The 24,191-nt window shown below is 37.9% G+C and overlaps 1 protein-coding gene across 4 annotated transcripts in view; it reads left to right on the forward strand.

The window, feature by feature from the left end:
* The window catches only part of macf1a (microtubule actin crosslinking factor 1a), a 189,677-nt gene that overhangs the window by 22,765 nt on the left and 142,721 nt on the right, over window positions 1-24,191 (forward strand). Inside the window, exon 1 of one of the 4 annotated variants that reach the window (XM_083523434.1) lies at window positions 23,777-24,144. The exons of 2 other annotated variants lie outside the window; for them this stretch is intronic. In XM_083523434.1, coding sequence (XP_083379560.1) covers window positions 24,090-24,144 — 55 coding nt within the window. In that variant the 5' untranslated portion in view covers window positions 23,777-24,089. Of the gene's footprint in view, window positions 1-23,776; window positions 24,145-24,191 lie in introns of those variants that run through there. One more of the 4 variants, XM_083523430.1, reaches the window with a different exon arrangement.

The following is a 24,191-nucleotide window of genomic DNA, read 5'->3' on the forward strand; positions in this document are numbered from 1 at the left end:
AAAATTCACTACATCTTTCAGACTGATTTAGATACAATGGGGTCATATAAACAAAATAAAAGCTCTTGGTATAACAGTAGATGCCTGTTCTGCCTGGGGAAAATGCATTTTTTAAAGAAGTTTGGAGTCACTCATGGCTGGTCTTATATTATGTATTCTTCCATTTTTTTTTCCTGGTCATTAGCACATATGTCATTAGCCATATGTGTATGTCATTAATTTGATAGATTTATGGATGTTTATGGATAAATCGATGTCTTTATTGAGCCCTGAGGGGAAATTTGTGGAACAGTTAACAACAGGTCTGTATTTAAAAGAATTGCTAGCTGACAAAGAATTTTTATCCTTTTTTTTTTGTGCTAGCTTTGCTTTATGATGAGTTCCATAGCAACAGCAAGATTTTCTCACACTGCAGGAGATTGTCGTCGGCTAAAGCGGGTGTCAGCGAGCATGTCATGCTATGCGTGTTAAGACTGCTGATCTCGATCTCAAGGCCCAGGAGGTTTTTTTTGGGTTGTTCTTTTTTTTTTTAAATGAGTTGACATTTCAGTGTTTAACAGCAAGGACGAAAGATTGTACAGTGTAAAGCAAAACTTGCATGCTGGAAGGCTGGGACAAAGCAATTGTAAATAATTAGATGGTTTTCCCCTGGTCCTTTAATGAATCAGAGTTCCTTTACAGAGTATTTCCAGGGAGAGAGCAGCATGCGATTTGGAGATGAAAGGAGGAATGACGTTGAGGCCTGATTGAGGTGCTATCTGATCTCTCTCGCTTACTGAACACAACATTTTCACAATTAGGTCCCACACCCATCACTGTTTCAGGACGTCACTTGACCTTTACTTGCGTTCGGCGTTTTTTTGAGACCGGGATAAGGCGCTTTTGTTTTTGTATATATTTAGAAAGTGGCTTAGATCTTGTCTAAACCATGTGAGGCCATCTCATAGACCTGACTTGCTATTTCTGTGTTCGAAATCTGAGATCTTTCACATCCCGCAGAATCGCCTGACCCACTCAGCACAACCGTGTGCTGCTGTTGTTGCTTTTTTGGCTGCGATGCTCCGGTGAAGAGCCGTGCTGAGTGCGTCCTCTGGGTCTCGCCTCACTCTTTTTTCACAAGACAAATGTTTTCAGGTTGTGCTGCAGGATCTGCTGCTGATGTTTCAGCCCTCTTGATTAGTGACGGAGTGCTGAGACTTGTTTGTTGTCACTTTCAGTAATGTTCACGTTCAGATGTTGCAGTGATCCGTTATATATATATATATATATTGTGTGTGTAAGAATCTGAGGGAAACCCCATGTTGAGAACGATGACTGGTATGATAACTATTCTGCTACTGCTACTGTTGTGTCTGGCAGTCCTTACATGTCCTTGCTGCTTTACTCCCTCCTTCTTCCCACATATTTTCTCTCTCTCTTTCTTCTGATTTTAGTAGGTCAGTAGATTCCAGGGGTGGAAAATTAACAAGCTTTACTCCTAATTGCGGTGCCAGAAATTGCCAAATCTGCAAAAGGAAGTGACCCCGTTTGTTTGGTTTTTTCCATTGTTTGCTAGATAACTGTTCAAAGGACGGAAGCTTGTTCTAAACATCCTGCGGCGTGTCAAACGTTTCATATTTCTGTCGTCTTTCAGCACAACCCTACTGCACTGTTCAGTCCAGTTCAGTTCTTCAAGCTGTGTGAAAGGAATAGTAATCAAGTGGTCATTATGCACGCTCAGCATCCAGCTGGTCACTTTTCCGTTCCCTTGTCAGATATTCTCTGGCCGAGGACTGAGAATAAAAACCCAGAGAGAAGAGGCCTAGAGCTGGGGGACTGTGGTGACTGTGCACCGATTATCCTGAAAGTATTTTTATTTAGATCAATGCAACTAATAGATAAAAAAAAAAAAAAGACTATTTGCCCAATTTTTTTTTTTAGAACTGCCACTATTTTTTGCTCGATTACTTTATTACCTTGAAACCTCTATTATCAAGGTGCAGTCAAATACTTCTTAAATGACTTTCAAGCTGAATTTTGAGAACTAAAGTGATTTGCTGTTTTGCATTCGAACATAGAAATGGATTGTTGCACAGCAGTTGTACACTATGCGCTGTAAGAAAAGGTAAAAGGTGCCGCATTTGTAAGCCAAATAAATCACCATGGTGGTTCATTTCAGCTCAAGTTTACATTTTTACAGTGCATTTCTGTATACATCTGCCATCTTTGATTTGTGCTCCTGCATCCAAATTCATTCACGATGCATCAGATATAACGTTTTCTGGGAAAAAATACATCTAGATCCATTTTTGTAAATCAGACCAGTCAGGGTTCATGGGGTTAAACAGTTTAGGAGATGTATGTGAGGTGTGTTTGATGCCCTTTAGACAACTAGCAATCTTACAAACTTGCAATCTTAAAGTTTTTAACTCTTTCTCTCTTTACAAAAATGTAAATAGCATTTAAATGATATTTGCGCGTCCTAATTATTCTCTTTATTTTATGCCCTGCTATTCTAGTAAATAGTAATCTTATCTGAACATGCTATTTAATGGTGATCAGGTTCATTTATTTCAGTCTTTGCAGCCTTTAATATTCCAGGTTCAAGAGTGGACCCTGAGGCATTACAACTTTTTTTTTGCTTGAGCAAATGTGTGAAGAAGGCAACCTGTCTTAATTGTGCCTTTCACTCTACAGATGAATAAAAGGCCAAAAATGGACTCGAGTGCCAGGGGAGGAGGCTGGCTCTTGGCTTTCTGAGCTAAGATAATCATATTTGCACAAAAACGCTTAGGTATACATGAAAATTGTGCCGCTATACATTCTGCTGTTCAAAACTCCATTCCTTTAGAAGTGTCACAATTTTCTAGCAGCACTTGGTGTTGCTTCCTGTGGTAATCTAGCCCAGCAATCAGTTTTTTTGCTAACCTCTGTGCTTCCCCTTAATCCCTCAATGATGGAAACAAGAATGGATATACAATACATAGAGTAATTATTACTGAAAACCGATAATGTTGTTAAAGGAAATGATTCTCTTCATCGAATGAAGAAAAAGGGAAAAGAGTTTAAAAATGATAATTAATTATTACCAAGGGTGAGGTTTTTAGTTAAGTATAATAGTGATTTAGCAAGCAGATATACAGGGTGTGATCTGTGCATGTGTTGTCCGATCTGTTCAAACAGAGCTTTGCGTTCGTCTTAGAATTCTTTGTATGGCTCAAGTGTCTAATTCTGACTCATTGACCATAAAAGTAGCTCCAACTCACAGTCCCGTCTTCAGAAAAACATAAGCTATTTTTAAAAGCTGTTTTTATGGTTTGGTCACAAAAATCTTTTCCATTTTTTTCCTACTTTCCCAAAATTTGTTGTTCAGGATGCAACCTAAATACAAACAAAAACCGCACCCTCCTGCCATTTTTGTTTGTTGTGATTCTGCAGTTGCACGTCATAAGAATGGTTAGATGAATAGCTAGATAGCTAGATTGGAACTATGAACGTAAAACGTGAATTCTTGCATGCCGTTGCATCCGTGTATAGTTTACAAAGCAGTCAAACAGGAAATGACAGCACCTTATACAGAAAAGAGATTCACACTCGGTCTTTGAGTATTTTGGAGTTGACGAAGTCACATGAAAGTTATAAAACAGCGTTTTATATAAGCCCGTGTTTTCTCTTGTTTACATTAATTAGTGGTAGAAATACATACAAAACAAGAATAGACTTCAAAATGACATGTTTTAATGTGAACTAGGCCGCTTTGATTTTATTATAAATAAGAACACGTCTGATTTTACTAAAAGGTATAATGGGCGGTTTTATACTGGGATTACTAGAATTTTCTTTTCTTTTCAGCTTAAAAATAGCAATCAGACAAAGTATTCGTGGCCGAAACACAACACAGACAAAGACGAATGTGTTGTTTTTTTTTTTTGGGCTTTAGTGTTGTGCTGGTATTGGGATATTGTACTTAGTATTGCCATCAGAGTCAATGTGATGATACCGTGTATAACTCGCCAAAATAAAGTACTGTTTTTATCCCCCATCTAATCTGCCTGTCGCGGTTTGATGTGCTGTGATTGGCAGGAAACATGAACTTGGTTCAGTACTGTTCTGAAGAGTTTGAAAAGTGCTTTTTTGGTATATGTATATATAAATAATATATAAACAGTACAAGGCAAATTGCAGTAAGTGAGCTGTGGAACTAAAAATGAAGAGTTGCTTGCGTGCATCTGAACGAGAGACCGAGAAACCGAGAGTGTTTCAGAAATACATTCCTGAAATAGCAGGGAGAATTCAGGGAGGAGCCGGGAAAGAGGAAGTAACGCAAAATGCTGCGAGACTCTATTCAAAAAGCAGGAAATGCAAGAACTGGAAGCTGGTCTCACTCGATACACACACAATGCTGCTTTGAGGTTGTGTCATGTTTCCGTAACCGACAATAAAGTCAGTGAAACGAGATCCAGACAGGCAGGGCAGCTCCGCCCCAAAGCCGATATTTCCATCACATGCTCAGCTGATGAAAAGTGTATTCACTGGCTTTGGCGTGCCCTGCACTTGATAGAGCTGTTCAATGGAGCCTGTCCAAGTGCGCCGTTCCTCCTCATCATTCTGCCCCACTTTCAGCACTGACCTTTTCTCCGCTGATGCTTTAGAGCGCCAAGCATCGCTCCACTTCTCTCACACTCTGACAATGAAGATGTAGTGGTCTTGTAGAAGTTTATGGACCAAAAGTGCTTTATTTAGTCAGTAAATAGCTTCAGGCACTTAAAGCTGCATTGGAAATAACACAGAGAAATGTGATTTTAATGAAATGCTGTTTAATGATGGCCTTTTATTTAATAGTGGTTTGCTAATTGTGATGAAGCAGTGTTTATAGGTAGCATGAATTAGCATAGATTGTGGTTTGGCGATAGCATTTTATGATTATGAAATAACAGCACAAGAAAATGCTTCTAATTTCACTTTCACACTGACTTTTCAACATGTGAGATTAAAAGATAGAGAGGACAAGGCTCTTTATTTCAGATTCCTCCCTTAGACTTCAAGCCTACTATCATTTACTGTCTATTAAAACGAGAGTCAAGAAGACTGGGACATATGTACAAACAATAGATGACATGAAATGTACTGGATTTGAATAGATTTACTAGAATTTACTATTTAAAGACATTTTCAATCTCTTTCAAAACAGGAGTTGATCTAGTGGTATTTACCGTATGTCTTATAATTTATTTAAGACACATGCATTTCATCTTAACGGCAACTCTTTGTGTAATTCTGGAAGATCCCTTTTTTTATTAAACATTTAATTGGACAGTCGCGCTTTTATTACAAGTAGACAACACGTTTATGTAGTATCTTAAATTTTATGTCATATGTAAAGGTATAACATTTTCATACAATCTCATTTTTTTTATTGCATGGGTTTTATTGTACTAGTGTAGTTTTTGTAAATTTGGACAAGTCGCTGTTGTGAAGATAGGCCTAAATGCTGACATGGCATTAAAATCTTTACTACTACTCTTCCTTTTTCAAGTCCTATCATAAATATCATAAATACAAGGTGATTTATGATGATGTAATTACAGCTCGGAATCAGAACTGAGCTTGTCGGTAACAAATCATCATGACGACCACCAATGAGAACTGTGACTCCTAAAGCAGACAATGAGATTAAATGGGAATTGTTCAATTCTTCATTTTTCTTGTCATCGATGATACAAAAAATAAATGAAAACAATAATACGACGTGCCATAATTGCATACTCTGAGTTAATATAAGATTAAGTTCAGTGACTACACTACCTGTGGAGGAAGTCTTGTTTTTCTTTCCCCGCTATCCTCTAAAGCTACGTCTTTCTCAACAGACCAAATGCACATTCACCTGACAGGAAAAAACAAATAAGGATGCTTTCGCTTGCAAAGCTTGTTCTTTACTGTGCGATTTTGTTTTATTTATATGTTGGTATTTTGTCCATTCACAAGTGAAAATGTTTTTTTTCCTTGCTAGCCATGGTTCGTCTGTTGCAGATATGTGTAAAGGTTTTGCTTAGTCAGTGTTTGCTATTTCTAGCATTTGTAGAAATAAATGAGAGATGTGGTCAGAGCAGCATCTAGTACCACACTATAGCATCCGAGATGTTTACTTTGAGTATTTAAACCACAGTATAATTAGAGTTAGTGTAAAGCAGACTTATGCTGTCCCAGTTTCTTGTAATAGTGTTTTATTTTTTTTCTCTTTTGTTTAATGTAGTGTGTTTAATCTTTGAATCCGGTCTCCTGCTAAAAGCTGTTACACAGAATCGTGGGTCGTTCAGGTCATCGGTCTATTTTTATGAAAATGCTCTTCAATATTCAGAAGCACACGGGCACTTCAGCATGTTCTGCCTGGATCTCAGGCTTGTGTCTGAACAAGTCGGAGGCGGCATGCGCCCCACAGCGGCATCTGAACGCGGTCAGCGTTTCAGTGGGGAACAGAAACGAGCAGTGTTCGGCTGCAACCACGTGGTGCTTTGATTTCCTTCAGGGAAAGACTTGTAATCTCTTTACTGTGGTATCCCCTTAGCTGTAAATTAAGAGAATGCAGATCTATTATTTGGATTAGAGTTGAAGGATATATAAAGATTAGAGTTTCTTATTGTTACAACTGCTGACACTGTAATGATTATTGGTTAAGATGGGATTTTCAAGAGAGCGTGTGTGGGCATGTATGTACATGGGTGCGTAAAGGTTTGTCTTGCCAAGTCTAAAGTGAGGGTGTTTGGTGTCGTAAATCAAGCATGAGCTAGACACTTGACACGTGATGGTCCTATAGACGGAAAACCTGGATCTTCTGTCATCAGTGTGTAACTCTTGTTTCACAAAATTGGATGTGTTGCTTATGCTAGCATATCTCTTGTTTCCTTTTCTCTCTTCTGTCTCTTTATTCAACAGATAAAGCTGCTTTCACACTAGGCTTTTATTTTTTTTCCAGAATAAAATCCCCTTATGGGCTTTCACTGTAGCCATAGCAACATGCTTTGTACCTTTGCCTTCTGATTGTATGGGCTAATTAGCTAAATTATATATCTAGATTGAGTTCTTAATATGAAGGCAAATCAGTGAGCAGGAGGCTATGTTTGTGTAAAAATATCTTCAGTGTTCCTTATCATAAATCTTTTAACAAGTTCAAACAAGCTCTGTCCAGCCATGTTGGTGTTGGTGCTTGGCCCCTGAGTTGTTTCCTGATGGGTCAGGTGATAAAAAGTGCTTGTCATCACTCATTGCTTTTCTGAAAAGTGGAACTTTGCCAATATAAAAAAAAAAGCATGGCATTCCTTCTGCCATTTTTTTTAACCTGAGACCTTAATGGAGAAGTAATGATTATTCCGCTTGTTTGGGCCTCAGGATAAGGCAGGGCAGAAAGTAAAATATACCTGAATGAGTCATTTTAGCTCATTTGGTTATGAAATAATGCTTAAGACACATTAAGGCATTTTTACAGTATTATCTTTATTAGAAATTCCAGAATCGATACATTGATACATTAATATTCAATTGGGAAAGGGTTCCTGCTGTCTATGCTAGCAGTGGGCATTAGCTAAGATAGCTAATGGACTAGCTTAATATGCAAGTTCTGTGACTAAAAGTGTTATCATGTGCTAATGATTTGTCATAGACTTCCTGGTGTTGGCTGAGACTATGCTGTGACATCTCAACCTGAGCTCATACTCCATGTAACACCAATAATACTGAGAATGTTTCTGTTTTGCAATTAAATGTAATATGAAATAGCAGTGCTAGGCACCCTGATCATAATATTAGAATAGTTTGTAATGGGTTTTTTGAGTTCAAGCATTTCTGTTTAGCTCTTGAAGTGCTAATGGGATGCAACTCATTCTGATACTGTTCGAAAATGTCTCTTATTTTTAGATTGAATTGAATTTGTGTCACACTTGCTGTGATTAATGTGGTGGGCCAGCAGGACAATGCTTGAGCCCCTCTTTCACCTTTGACCCTTTACACTCCACTCTTGCTGAGCTGCACGCTCCTGTCTCCCAGGGGCCCTTGGTGAATTTCAGGCTTTTGTGTGTGCTGTGCACTTGGGTGTGCCTGTATTGTGATTCTTGCACAGAAAGTTTAATACTAACCTCCATTTGTAGAGAGGCCTCAGAATTTTTACTTTGCTTTTTGTTTGTCGGCATTGCAACCTTTTTTCATGTTGCTTAATAAAGCAAGCTTTTCACAGTGCGAGCCGACGTTTTCTGATTCCATCTTCCTCCTCCTAATTGCAGTGTAAACCACAAGACATTCAGGAGAGATTCTAAGCTCAAACCCTCTTCTTTGCTGTGTTTGTGCAGACTAACACTCCTTAAGCCGAGCTCAAATAAAGCAATTTGATGAGCTACAGTACAATATAATGAGCCCAATACGAACTTAATCACTGTTTACATGCACTTTGTTATTTCAGACTCGAGCAATAAGTGTAGCGACTAAATTGCAATCCACATCATAGACAGATTTATTGTAAACATTTCCTGCTTTTTTTTTCCCAAACGTCAACTATTAATTTTCGGTGTTTCTATGCACAACGTAACTCCTCTGAGCAAGGCCCTTAACCCCATAACTGCTTAGTTGCATGAGTTGGATAAATGTTGCTCTGGAAAAGTTCATCTGCCAAATGCCTTAAATGTATGTAAATGTCAGTTTTTTGTTTTTTCGCACCATTCTTGATGTTTTATGTTCATCCTCATTCAGAAAATAATATTAAAACTTAAGCATTAGCCAGTGTGTACATTTTGTCATGCACCCTTTGTAAACTCCTCCCTTTGTTTGTATGTTTGTGGACACCTGACTAGATGTGATTTTGAAACATTTCAGTCCACAATTAGCCCCCATTTGCTGTTATAGTAACCTCCACTCTTCTGGGAAGATGTTCCACTAGATTTTAGAGTGTACTCGATGAGATATGTGCTAATTCATGCACAAGGCTGTAAGTAAAGTGAGGTATGGATGGATGTAGGTGAGGTGAGGAGGCCTGGGGTCTAGTCAGATTTCTAATTAATCCCAAAGGTGTTCAATAGAGTTGAGTTCAGAGGTCTATAGCTGGAGATTTTCCTCTCCAACCCATGTAGATTATATCTTCATTGAGCTCACTTTGTGCACATGAAAGTAGTGGTTAAGACTTCTAAATGGAATGTTGGGAATTCAAAATTCCAGAACTACCAAGCTGGCACTGCTGGGCCCTTGAGCAAGGCTCTCAACTGCTCAGTTGTATAAATAAGATAATGCCCTCTGGGTGATGCCATAATATAAATGTCACAGGGCATGCTGGAACAGGGTTGGGTCTTCAAGTTCAAGTGAAGGGCAAATGCAATTCTACCTCCTGTGCAATTGTGTTCCGCCAGCCACATGGTTGAAAATTTCCCAGTATTTTTGTCCATATAGTGTAGTTTACCAGTTATAGTTAGATAAGTATTCAATAGATTAGCATTGGCTAAAAATAAATGATTGTAATAAAATTAGTGTGTGGGGGGGGGAATGGCCATTAAGGCCACTTTATGAGGACACTTTGTATAAAGGACACTGGATATGATTTTGGACATGGTGCTGGGTTTAGCTGCATTGTTTGCTGTGGGTATTTAGCCTGTGACTCAGGTTGTCCATTTTAAATGTCTCTGACTTGCAACTCGGTGTGTTGAGTACATCTTGTTCAGAGCTGTAGTCTTTGCTCTGGTGAACTGCAGGCCATAAAGCACTCCAGCCTCACTCCACATCAGAGCACTCCTACACTACATATTGCCCCACACACACACTCACACACACATGAACACACATCAATAGACAGAGTGGGGGAGAAACCAAAGCGGAGAGAGGAAAAAAGACCCAGAGGAGAGGGGGAGGAGATGCAAAAAGCACCAGTGTAGTGAATTAATGAAAAATCTTGTGCCTGATGCTGCAGCAGACTATAACAGACTTCGTTCTTTCTTTCTCTCTTTTTCTCTTTGTCACTCACTCGCACACACAACTACTTTCTCTCTCAGACTCTCTTACTATTATGGGAAGTATTTCTGTCTTGGAAAATTCTCTGGGTACTGTGTGTGTGTGTGTGTGTGTGTGTGTGTGTGTGTGTGTGTGTGTGTGAATTATCTTCTCTATATAACAGATACACTTTATGAAAAAAAGTACACCTGACTTTTCCCAGCCGTGTGTGGTTCTTCCCCGAGCTTTGTTCTTCCCTCAATCTTAGAGCCACACTATTATATATGGTGTATTTGGGTGCCTTGTATTTGGGTATAACTTCTTGTAGAAATAACTTACATGGGTTGGAGTGGAAGAACTTAAGTGGCCTGTTAGAGTTTTAACCTCAACCCTACTGAACATCTTTGGGCTGAATTGGAACACTGACTGACCCAGGCCTCCTCTCCTCACCTACATCAGTACCTGACTTTACTAACACTGTTGTGGCTGAATGAGCAAAATCTTCACTAATACACTTCAAAATCTAGAGACACATTTTTTCAGAAGAGTCGAGGTTATAATAACAGCAAATTAGGGTGTAATGTGGAATGGGATGTTTAAAAAACCACATACCAGTCTTGTGGTCAGGTGTCCACAAACCTTTTTTTACCCATAGATGGATAATATGTGGACCTTATCTATTTTTTGCTTTTCAACGGGTTAATGAGACACTAAATGCTTATTGAAATGAAAATCTGAAATGATGTGCTGAATTGGTTTAGTTAAATTGTTAGGCGATGTGAATGGGTACTCTTGTTAACAACAGGCTGTGTTGTTATCCCAGAGCAATGATAAACAATTATTTGCTCATCAGCATTTGACTTTCTTTCTTTCTTTCTCTTTCTCTCTGAAACACACCATGACTGTTAGAGCGCTCACACTCGAGACCCCTTCCATAATTTTGAAACAAATGGCTCCTCACATGAAACGTCACCTCTTCAATGATTATAAACAAAATAAAAAACTGCATAGAAAGAACCTCCAATTTTAGTTTGTTATTCTCTTAGTGAAGCTTCTCAGCACAATGTTTTTTGCTTATGCTGAGGAAAAGGCAAATATGTTCGATAAGAATCAGTGATATTAGTAATGGATCACTGCTAGCAGTGCATTCATCTGTTTCCTTGTGGTTTTACTGAGGAGGGAAAAAAACAAAAAACGCCCGGATCACATGACGTATGCAAAAGATTTAGATGCGCATTGCTCATAAACTATTAATAACTATGGGCTTATTTTCATTATTTTATACATTTCTAACAACACAATCTTTTCTGTTTTATCGAATCCTGATTAAGCTGATGAGTTCGGCTTTGCTGTGGGACTGAAGTTATTATTTGAGATCAGATCTAAATAGACTTTCCTCTCTAGACTTAAACAGCGTGCTCTGTGAACTACAGACTGAGGTTTATCTTCTGTCTTCAGAACAGTGTTAATACGAAAGTCCCTATTAGAATCGGTTTGCCTCTGCATGCACCGAGGAGAACAAGAGTAGATGGGGTGGGTTTGTTGAGAAGAAACTGAGAGTAAGACAGGGTTGTAGACAGATGTGTTTTTTTTTTTTTGGGTGTTTTTTCTCACTCTTTAGGTCCCCTGGTGGTCTAGTGGTTAAGATGCAGCGCTCTCACCGCTGCGACCCGGGTTCGATCCCCGGTCAGGGAACCATCCCCAGCCACTCTCAGTGCCGGTCCCAATCCCGGATAAATTGGGGAGGGTTGCGTTAGGAAGGGCATCCAGCATAAAACATGCGCCAAATCAAACGTGCGGACTCTTTATTTTTCTGTGAAGAACAGAGAATTAAGAGCTGGTTGTGGAGCAGGAGCTGGATGGTGAGGTCAAGGAGTGTGTGTGTGTGTGTGTGTGTGTCTGGGGTGGGGGGTAGCAATTTAATAAAGTAATTTTTTCCTCAGCTGCTTTCACAGTTGTCCTGTGTGCTTGAATTCAAGTGCATGTCTGTTCCTTAAGTGTGCACTTGGATCAGGACTCACTAAAGACACACACATACACATACACATACACACACACACACACACACACACACACACACACACACACTCACACACACACACACACACACACACACACACACACACACACACACACACACACACACAGACCTTGGTTCTGAGCTGCGAACAAAACGACAGCTGCTCCAGAGATTGAATATGATCCAGTGTAATGAAGGGAAGTAGAATTTCATGGCTGTAGTTAGAAATGTTGCTGATGTGTGTGAAATGTCAGAGATGGGCCGAGGTAATGAGGGTGCCTTGACCCTGCTAATAGTGAGAAAAGAGTTGAGTGTAGAGTTTACAACAAAAATGAAAAGTCCTGTCAGAATGATGAAATTTTAGTTTATACATACAAAAAGCAAGCAACATTTTGCATATATATGTATATATAAATATAAGTAAACTTTTGAATTTGGAAGAATGAATGTGTAGCTGTTTGTTAAATGGTCATAAAATTGATGAATACTGCAAAATGCAAAAGTAAATGAAATTTCGAACATGTTTGAACCGTGGCCGATCAGATTACAGCCATTTTTCAAAGCACAGCAGTACAAACCGTTCATAAATATGTTTAATTTCTTCTTACCTTTTATTGATTTTTCACATAATTCAATTACTTTTGTTCAGAAAGGATATCAGGTTAATCAGCTCATCTTGTTTAAATAGAATAAAATAAAAAATCATAACCGATTTTGTATACTGCCCAGGAATGCATTGTACAATTTTGGCCGGTCCTTGACGAATGATCAATATAGAATAAAATAGATGACCAATGTGAAAGAATCATGGTAATTTATTTGGTTGTGGCTCCTAAATGTGTACTGTGAGAGGTTTAAAGATCGTTGTCCTGATCTTACAACCAAATATTTCTGTCAGAAAATGTGACCTACATCTACTGCACTCAAATACCATGAAGGCTAAAATAAGTAAAAGGAAGAAAACCAATAAGTAGTTATCACAAATAGGACTGTACATTTTGGCAAGGCTTCTATTTATATGTGCAAACCTCAAGCTCTTTTTGGCTAGGGAAAAGAGGCCTCTTTTCCCGGGCCATGACTGGGTCCATATTGTCCACTCTTGCTGCCGCCTCTTTTTTTTTTTTTTTTTTACAGTACACATAAACATAATCACAGAAGCTTTATTAGCCTTGGTCTGTTTGTTCACCACTACCATCATACCTACTTTTATTAGATCCATGTCTCACACTGTGATTTGTACTAAGCATAGAAATCTATAAAAGGCATTAGACCCTAATTAACCACATGGAAAGAAAACATAAAAACACCAATATACCATTTCTTTTCCATATAGTCATTAATCCTGTTTTTTTTTTTCGTGTTAAATTGTGACTGAAGAACCGGGGTTGGAAATCCCGTTATATCTTCTGTGCAGCTGCTACACAGGAAACCTTGACTAAAGCAGGTGTGTATGTACGTACCCTGCTACTCTGCATTCTTCTAAACAGCTGTCTCTCCAGTGTCTCCACCTGGAATGTGCCACGGTCATGACACTATGCGAGACTGGAGACATGACTCTGTTTGGACCCATGTCGGACGTCTCCTGCCTGAGGGGTTTTATTACTCGTTTAGGCCTGTGCTGCACCCATGGTGTGTCCTGACTGCAGGGGCGTTGGTTCACTCGCATTTGCTGTGTGTAGAAATGGATCCTTTAAGGACTCCATGGCATCTCTGACATTTGTTTTAAACCTGCTCTTTGGACAGGTGCTTTTTTTGTTTGTTAAAGTAACTCAGTTACTAGTAACTTTGTGTGTTATGGGAATATGGATAAGGTCTAATAGTAACGCATGTGTTATAACTCAAGGTGATGATGCAGTTCTAAGTTTTTTTTTTATTCCTTCCATTCCTTTAAATAGTTATGCTGCTGCTTGATTTTATTTTATTTTTTTGTTGCTTTACATAGCACACTGCACTGCTACAATAGTAAAAGGCAATTTTCAGGCTAATTACAAAGCAGTCAGGGGCCACCCTGTCTGCCCCCCTGTCTGTCCTGTACTGTAGATATCTGTCCCACTCACCTGGCTGTCCGGCGGTCCGTCTTTGTTGTCTGTCTGTCTATTTATTGGCCTGTTTTCTTGTTCTCTTTGTTTTTTCTTTGTCGCTCGGTGTTTGTCAGTCTGATTGCCTGTCTAAATCTTACCCTGCATGTTATTCTGTCTCTTTCTATGTCTCTGCCTCTCTATCTCTTTTTCTGTCTATATGTCTTTGTCAGTTTCTCTGTTTCTGTTTGTCTCTTTTGTTGTCTGTCTGTCTGTCTCTATGTTTGTCTCATACTCTCTTTTTTCTGTCTGTCTGTAAGTTTCTCTCTTTCTGGTTTTTTTTTGTTTGTTTGGTTTTCTACAGTCTAAAAGGGAGTAATTTTGTGGGGGTTTTATTTGTTTAGTTTTTGTTTTAAGTCTCAGACATATTTCCGTTTGTCAGATGTTGGTTGTCTTGATTTATGCAGATCAGGTGACGTTTGAGTTTTTGTTGAAGAACAAGCGGAAAACAAATTTATTTTAGTTCCACTATTGCACACAATGAATTAGATAGGAACTGCAGGAATGCCCCTGACTGCTTTGTAATTAGCCTGAAAAGTGCCTTTTACTATTGTAGCAGTGCAGTTTGCTATGTAAATCATTAAGATTCAGCTTATTGAACATTTAGTCTACTTCTGTAGCCAACTGATTGCTGACAGAAGTCATAATTAAGCAGTCGGTGCTGTTGCCAGGATTCTTTAGCTTTCAATACGAGTCTTTACTAAATGATGGCTGGGTTTTATAATTCTTTTAAAGATTGCCTTTATTAACTAATAATAATGTTTTATAATAATGTTTTATATATATATATATATAGCTATGAAGCTATGATTGCTTTTAGTTTTTCTTAACTAATATATATATATATATATATATATATATATATATATATATATATATATATATATATATATATATATATATACACACACACATACAGTACAGACCAAAAGTTTGGACACACCTTCTCATTCTTGATGAGCTTCAAGAGGTAGTCACCTGAAATGGTTTTCATTTCACAGTTGTGCCCTGTCAGGTTTAATAAGTGTGATTTCTTGCCTTATAAATGGGGTTGGGACCATCAGTTGTGTTGTGCAGAAGTCAGGTGGATACACAGCTGAAAGTCCTACTGAATAGACTGTTAGAATTTGTATTATGGCAAGAAAAAAGCAGCTAAGTACAGAAAAATGAGTGGCCATCATTACTTTAAGAAATGAAGGTCAGTCAGTCTGAAAAATTGGGAAAACTTTGAAAGTGTCCCCAAGTACAGTCACAAAAAACATCAAGCGCTACAAAGAAACTGGCTCATATGCGGACCGCCCCAGGAAAGGAAGAGAGTCACCTCTGCTGCGGAGGATAAGTTCATCCGAGTCACCAGCCTCAGAAATCGCAGGTTAACAGCAGCTCAGATTAGAGACCAGGTCAATGGCACACAGAGTTCTAGCAGCAGACACATCTCTACAACAACTGTTAAGAGGAGACTGTGTGAATCAGGCCTTCATGGTAGAATATCTGCTAGGAAACCACTGCTAAAGAAAGGCAACAAGCAGAAGAGACATGTTTGGGCTAAAGAACACAAGGAATGGACATTAGACCAGTGGAAATCTGTGCTTTGGTCTGATGAGTCCAAATTTGAGATCTTTGGTTCCAACCACCGTCTCTTTGTGCGACGCAGAAAAGGTGAACGGATGGACTCTACATGCCTGGTTCCCACCGTGAAGCATGGAGGAGGAGGTGTGATGGTGTGGGGGTGCTTTGCTGGTGACACTGTTGGGGATTTATTCAAAATTGAAGGCATACTGAACCAGCATGGCTACCACAGCATCTTGCAGCGGCATGCTATTCCATCCGGTTTGCGTTTAGTTGGACCATCATTTATTTTTCAACAGGACAATGACCCCAAACACACCTCCGGGCTGTGTAAGGGCTATTTGACCAAGAAGGATAGTGATGGGGTGCTGCGCCAAATGACCTGGCCTCCACAGTCACCGGACCTGAACCCAATCGAGATGGTTTGGGGTGAGCTGGACCGCAGAGTGAAGGCAAAAGGGCCAACAAGTGCCAATCATCTCTGGGAACTCCTTCAAGACTGTTGGAAGACCATTTCAGGTGACTACCTCTTGAAGCTCATCAAGAGAATGCCAAGAGTGTGCAAAGCAGTAATCAAAGCAAAAGGTGGCTACTTTGAAGAACCTAGAATGACATATTTTCAGTTGTTTCACACTTTTTTGTTATGTATATAATTCCATATATAATTCCACATGTATTAATTCATAGTTTTGATGCCTTCAGTGTGAATCTACAATTTTCATAGTCATGAAAATAAAGAAAACTCTTTGAATGAGGTGTGTCCAAACTTTTGGTCTGTACTGTGTGTGTGTATGTGTATATATGTGTGTATATATATATATATATATATATATATATATATATATATATATATAAACATCTGAAAATCTCCTAAATATTGTGATACTTATTGATTTGATATTTTTGTCATATCACCCACCTCATATCCCTCCATAACAGCTGGTAATTTATTATCTACACCTGCAGGTTGGCATTAGCTGGAAATGGAGATGGATGTGCCTCGACCCTGTTTCTCCTGTCTTCTGGCTTTTTGGCTTTCTGCCTTGTAAAGTAGCTCAATAGGTGCTTCTGGGTATTGGATGTTAAACAATGATGACTATGTCATGAGGGGATGGTGTCTGAAATTTCAAACCTTGATGGTGTTTGAAGAAGAATTATTCTAAGAGGATGCTCATTTTTGAGTTATTTACCAACTTATCTTTGATAACTGCCTGGTTTAAATAAAGGTAGTTTGTGTTATCTCTTATTATATTATGAGAAATGGATCCAACTGATAAAAAAATATTGTGGGTGGGAATAAATGGATAATAAATGGAATAGAAAAAATATGTATTGGAAAAATGATAAATAAGTAAAAAATACTTCCTGTTCAGGCCACACCCTCTTATAAGAACTATTTAAAGCTCTAAGCAGATCCGGAGAGTGGCATTGTATTACAATCTGTAATACCAGTTTAATCACAACCTTAAGAGGTGGTAGCTCAGGGGTTCATTCATTGGACTTAAGGTCACAAGTTCAAATCCTAGCACCACCAAGCTGTCACTGCTGGGCCCTTGAGCAAGGCCCTTAACTCTGAATTGCTGGTTTGTAAACGCTCTGGATAAGGGCTTCTGTCAAATGCCATAAATGTAAATGTAATTAAATGGCATTAGTCAATCAAAAACATTTAACAACTCTACAACTTAAACAACTTCTAGGGTCTATACAGCACATTCGTTTTCTGTGCTTTTGGAACCTTCTCAACATGAAGTCTGTTCTGTGGCCAGTTCAGGGTTTTTTGCTTCTTTCTGCACCATCTTGGTTTCCTGCATGACTGTGTTTGGAGCTGAAAGTCCCCAGCTCTGTAAATGAATGACTTATTGTTCTAGTGTATGCTTCTGTTTATGCCTGTGTCTTTAACCTCACGACCCCCACAGACTTGTTTAGGAAGGACTGAATAACATGACTTTGTCTTGATATGATAAATAAAGACCCATTTTGTGGAGTGTTGCAGGTATTGTGAAATCTTTCGCTAGCGTATTTTAAGCAGCTATTTAAAACATTTTTATTTTTTTTGCTGCCAATATACAGTTTGTAAAACCATTTATTTTATCGTGATATGTATCATGCACCGAAAAACGCCTTCAGGTATCATGATGTGGGTTTTTTGTCATATAGCCCAGTTGTTTGTGTATTTTTTATTGGAACAGGTGTCAGAGATGATTTAAATAAGATAAAATGTGTGTGTCTGTGTGTGTGTCTGTGTGTGTGTCTGTGTGTGTCTCTCTCTCTGTTGGACTTGATGTCTCTAATCCCTGTTTCGACTTTGATTTGACATTGATTATGCATTTTATTTACACTATTAGATTATCTGAATGCATTAAATTCAGTCAAGCTGCTTTTCTCCATGGCTTCCTGCCAGTTTTTCACAAGTCACCTGTGCGTGTGTGCGTGTGTGTGTGTGTGTGTGGTCTCAATGGAAAGAAGCCAGCTTGTACTTGGGATAGTATGCCTCTGATTACATGAGGAATCCTGGCCCAGTTGATGCACCATTGCATGAGTGTTTATCTGCAGCGCTGAATGCAGCATCATTAGCAGAGGCTGATGGGAAAGAGGGGGTGGTTTGGAGGTGAACATTTTCCTGCATCAGCACACTGCATGGACAATCTGTATAGTCCTCTTGGGAAGAGCTTCAGCAACAATTCTCAAAGTGGGGTTTGTGAAACACAGCCATGGGTCTGTCCTTGTTTTAACTGTTTGTCTTCAGTGGAAATGAATAAACCATTATGTAGCCATTTTATCTACACGTGGCATCTTGTTGTAGTCTGTTGATAGAAGGTACATACAATGCTTTTTATAAATAAACAATTAAAATTTTTTATTATTATTAGTAAGACATCAGTGTCCTGTTTTTACACTGAGGTAAAACTCTTGTGATTCAAAACTGTATTCAATATTTGTTACATCCCTGAGGGTTTAGCTTGCTAAATGTTGTTATAGGTTTTCCTTTTCTGGTCAGTTTTGGCATTAGTATGAATCCTGAATATCTGTTGTTTGTTTCTGACAATGATGCATGATAATGATGCAGCCTAACAATTTTTTTCTCTTTCTCTTCCATGTTATCATCACCTCTTCTGCCGTTCTGGAATGTTACACTTCTCAGGTAATGAAAACATTTCCAACTAGTTTGGATTTCTTCAAATAATTAGTTAATAGTGAAATTTTTTTTTTTTTTAAAGATTTCCTTTTTACCAGCCAACTGTGTTTGTTTTTCTTGATGTTTGCGCTCCACCTGTACTGAGGGTCAATAAAACAGACTGTCTGGACAGATTAAGGATTTTAAGGCGTTTCATCAGAAGGAGAAAAATGTGTTGTAACAATATTTGCTGAAAAACTTGAAAAAACGAGCTAGCTAATACAGGTGTTAGGTATCATGAAAAGGCAATGTATTATATCTGGTGAACTGTGTTGGGGAGGTTAAAATCAGTTCGAATGAAAATTATTCTTTTTAATAAAGCACATACATTATAACATTGACTCTCCTGCAGTCCTCAAAATGGCAGCAGTTACACAGGAATGAGTCGACTACCTAGCATGCTTGTGGAACACGACATTTAGAAGATATTGAACAGAAAAGATGCATTTTTAGAAAAAATCTTTAATAATTCAATAATTTCTCTGCTTTTGAACCAAACAATGGAAATGAAACATACTGTTCAGACACACAGGAGAAGTATGTTAGCTGTGCTTCCTGCTAGTTTATGCTCTAAAGAAACTGTCAGACTTATTGTGCCTGAGGTAATACTGCTGCAGGTCTATAGTTAGAAACGATTCTGGTGTTATTTAGAGTTATTTATGTACAATGATGAATTGTTACAGTCTGATAGCACTAGATTTACTGAATTCTACAAATAACACAAAACGTATAAAGAATGACTCATCAAACTTTGCTATTGTTTTTTTTTTTAATTCCTCAACAACCATTGTAGGTTATACAGAGAGAGTAGTCCACCTGTCTCTCATTTTCAACAGAAAAATACTAGAAACATTTTTATGATTTTATTTTATAATTGCTTATTAAATAAAAGTAAAATAAATAATGTTATTACAATGTAATTTGGTAGAGAAGTGATAAGACTTTGAGGTGAAAATTCTGCAGATCATTGTTTTAAATAAAATAAAAAAAAAAATCACAATTTACTAATTATTAAAAAATGTTTTTTAGAAAAAGATTTTTTATTTGGTAATTTTGTCTTGTATTATTTTACTTTCTTGAATTGACTATATATATATATACACACACACATCATGTATATGTTCAGGCTTTCCCAAAGCCTTCTATTTTAGTGTAATTCTTGTAATTTTCTCTAGAAGCTGGTACTTTCTGTCAGACCTGCTTGTGTATGAGTGCAGTCAGGCAGTTTAATGCCTGGACTCGGACTAAAAGTATACTATTGCAGCCCTGTGGAGTGATGTACCATTAGTCTTAGCAACAGATTGCTATGAGTAACAATTCATGTGCCTCATAACTAAATTAAACAGGTAATATCCTGTAAAGACGATCAATATCTAGGCGTCTGTAGTGCCTTGGGGTTTTTCCCAGAGGACTTGCTGACCAGCATTACCACACCATCGGCTCACTCTTCTTTCTGGCTTCCTTATGTGCTTTTCTCAAAAACAGCGCTCTTCCCAATCCTCTTGATGATCACTGCTAATTACAGCCTGTTACCCCAAGCACTGTGCGCAGTTCATGTTCTCATGGGAAACGTGTTTGTGACTTTAAAAATGGCGTGTTGGAAGTTTGGAAGAAATGTGGCTGAGGAGTTACTGTGTTTATACTACCCCAGAGTTTGTTTTATGGATTTAGTACCCTTGTTGAAAGGATATTTGTTAAATGCAGGGCGTTTGTCGCTCTTAAACCGCAAAAGGTAATTAATTGTCTAAAGCAGTTTTTATCATCCATGTACAGTGTAAAAACATTTTTTATTTCAATTGTGGTAAAACAAAGAACTATTTAACTAAGAGATAATCCGGTGTGTGTTACACCTTCAAAACCACAAAACCTAAAAAGTAGTGCAATAAGATTACCTTTACTTAAATGCATTTACAAATAAAGTGTGTATGAGAGATAGAGAGAGAACAAGAGAATAAAGCTGTTGGTGTTAACTCCTTGTGCAATTGTTTGCTATATTTCTAATTTTAACGTTTTCACCAGCTCAACAAATTCATCGTGCCTATTTAACAAAATCGACATTTTCACCATATAAGTTGAAGTGACACACAAACATAATCCATTTAGCTCAGTAAGGCCATTAGGGAATTATTACAATTGTGCTTTCATTCTGTATGCAGCTGGTAATTGTATGTTACTATACTTACAGTTCTTTATAAGACAGGGCATTAATATTTGATGGTGATTAAACTGACTGCAACTTCCTCTATCTTCCAGCAAATCAGAATCGAGCATTCAGATCGCCAGGGGTATAACAGTAAATATATTGAACAAATCGCCAACATAATCCATCTTTTTAGTTATTAGGTTTATTTTAAATTTGACATTCACAGTCATTTTTTGGAGCATTGAGAACCATGTTGACATGTTGTTTAAAGGTGAAAGGTTTTTGAGATTCATTTAAAGCCAGTTCAATTAGAATGGCCAGTAAATGACAGTCCATTCGGCAAAGAACACTATAAAAGTAAAAAAAACTCAGTGACTACATCATGTAATACAATTACTTTCATAAAATGCTTTATTGTCCTTTCTGGAGAACTATTCGAGAAATTCAGAGGTAAACACAAAAACGTGCCATGGAGGACATTAACAACACAGAACAGGAGCATCATGAGGATACATCGGCTTGCATAATATGCAAACACTGAGCAAATAATGCTTTTATTATTAAAAACTTATAAATGTAGCAATGTAATGAGTTTATAGATAAATAAACCTATTCTATGTCAATGTTAGCGTGTCATAAAGTGAAGGTGGAAATAACATTTGGGGGCTGGGAATTGACCATGGCTCTCTTGATGTAGCACTGAGTCAAGATGACGAGATTAGATGCTGCAGGGTGAGGGTGATCTCCAGAGATCACGCAATTTGATTCGATTTTGATTAAGGGCACCATACAATATAAAATCAATACAAAATATAACAAAAGTTCTATCTCCTTTATTATGATCATATTATCACTGCTAACATGAAATTGTAATGTAAAGAAAATAGAAGCTTTAGGGCTTGAAGAATAATTATCACCCGGATATGTAATATTTACATATGGATCGGAGGAAAAAGTAGTCTACATTTCAATGTTCTTTTTTTTTTTAGTCATCGTGTATTGATAAATTGGTAAATAGTTCTCTGAGCCATGTTAGAAAAATTCTAAATAAAATGTATATTATTTGTACAGACGCTCCCCACCATACGAACGAGTTACGGTCTGAACAACCGTTCGTACCATGAATTTGTTCGTGAATTGTTTGTTAATGACTACGCAAATAATAATATAAATACTATCAAATAAACAATAACATATACTACAACAAGTCAAAATACTGTATACAATGTTTTGTAGTAAGTAATAAAAAAAATAAATAAATAAAAAAAATGTATTAAAAAAAAATTTTTTTACTTAAAGCTAGCTAGTGCCGGCTGTCCTCCGTTTAGAAATTTTTTTCGACTCCGAACAAATTTCACTTTGAGGACCGGTTTGATCGTATCCACGAAAGTTCATAAAGTAAATGTTCATAAAGTTGGGGAGCGTCTGTATATACATTTTACACATCTGCCACTAGGTGGTTCTATTGATTTCTCAAATCAGATTTGTCAGAAACTGATTAGTAATTTTTTACTAATAGAGGATGGACAGGATTAGAAATGAGTTTATTAGCGGGACAGCGCATATAGGACGTTTTGAAGACGAGGTAAGGGAGGCGAGATTGAGATGGTTTGGACATGTGCAGAGGAGGGACATGGGGTATATCAGTAGGAGAATGCTGAGGATTTAGGAAGGTAGGAAAAGAGGAAGGCCAAGGAGGTGGTTCATGGATGTGGTGAAGGAAGACATGCAGGTGGTTGGGGTGAAAGAGGCAGATGTAGAGGCCAGGGGGTATGGGGTATGATCCGCTGTGGCGACCCCTAATGGGAAAAAAAGAAGTCTAATAGCAGCTCTGATCACCAGTAAATCAACGCGGTGATAGTGTCTGTAAGGAAGCGCGTATTTCACGCTGATGGGAGGAATCAAAAATGTTGGGACAACGTATAAAATGTAAATAAAAACAGAATGCAATGAATTGCAAATCTCATAAATCTATATTCGATTCACAATAAAAATGTAAAACTTATTGAGAATATATATATATTATTAACAGAATTTTTAAATTGTTCCAGAATTTGTAACCACAGTCTTTCACAGATTGGTGAAGTTCTACCCCTTTTTATTTCTGAGAGACTCTGCCTCTCTAAGATACATTGTTTATACGTGCGGGACATTTGGAACAGTTAAGTAGATCATATCTTTAGAAAATTAAATAATAAATGTAAAGCACACACACACACAAGCGCACACGCGCACACACACACACACACACACACACACAATTACATCTGTATTACCCAAATGTTTTAATTTGATTTTTCCATTTAATATATAATAAAAAAGTGTATTGCATTAATTTGATTGATAAAAAAATAAAATCATGACAGGAAAATATGAAAGTGAGGAAATAAATAGGAATAAGGGCGCTAATACCGTTTTTAATGTGGGTGGTGTTATTATCTCCAGTGTTTTATTAAGGATCAGTCTCCTTGCTTTAACCTGTTGCTCCATTCTAATTATCAAGAAATCAGGAGATGATTCATATTGAATACACTGGTGTCAGCACCCAGTATATACACATGAATATATGGTTCATTCACACAGCACACAAAGTTAGTGAGAAAAGGGTGTTGGGGTCGGGCAAGATCATTTAAATATCTCTACTTTTTCCATACTTTCTACTTACTCACTGATGTATGCAAGTATGTTATCAGCTTTGCACATCAACTTCTGAATTGTGCATACATACACACACACACACCCTCATGTACACACCCGTATAGGTTTGACTCACTGAAAGAGTAAAGCACATGTTCTGGCTCGAGCAGTGACATCATCTGCCTTGTGGTCAAAGTACAGTTCCTGCTCAGCGCATGCTGCTCTCTCTCTCAGAGCTACCAGGCTGCCTGACTGACACACATACACACACGCACAAAGCCGCAGACCAGACAGAGAAAACTGACCGAGAAGACCCCTAGATTTCTATAATGACTCCGGACCTTTGACACTTCGGATTCCACAATTGACTCTACGGATGAACTGAAGCCTCTTCCTTTTTTTTTTTTTTTGTTTTCATTGAAAGTTCTAACCGCTTTCACATGATCACCTTTCTTCCTTTTTAACGCTTCTCAAAGTTTGTAGCTTTCTTTTTCTATTTTTTTCTCGCGGTTACATGGCTAAGTTGATATGAGTGCCGCAGCATCATACAGACAATATCTTCAGGACCTTGAATTCAAACGAGGTTGGTTCTTTTCTTTAATAGTTAACATATGGCTAGTTTGTTAGCAC

This window comes from Silurus aristotelis (assembly GCF_946808225.1).
Source record: "Silurus aristotelis genome assembly, chromosome: 21".
NCBI classification, from domain to species: domain Eukaryota; kingdom Metazoa; phylum Chordata; class Actinopteri; order Siluriformes; family Siluridae; genus Silurus; species Silurus aristotelis.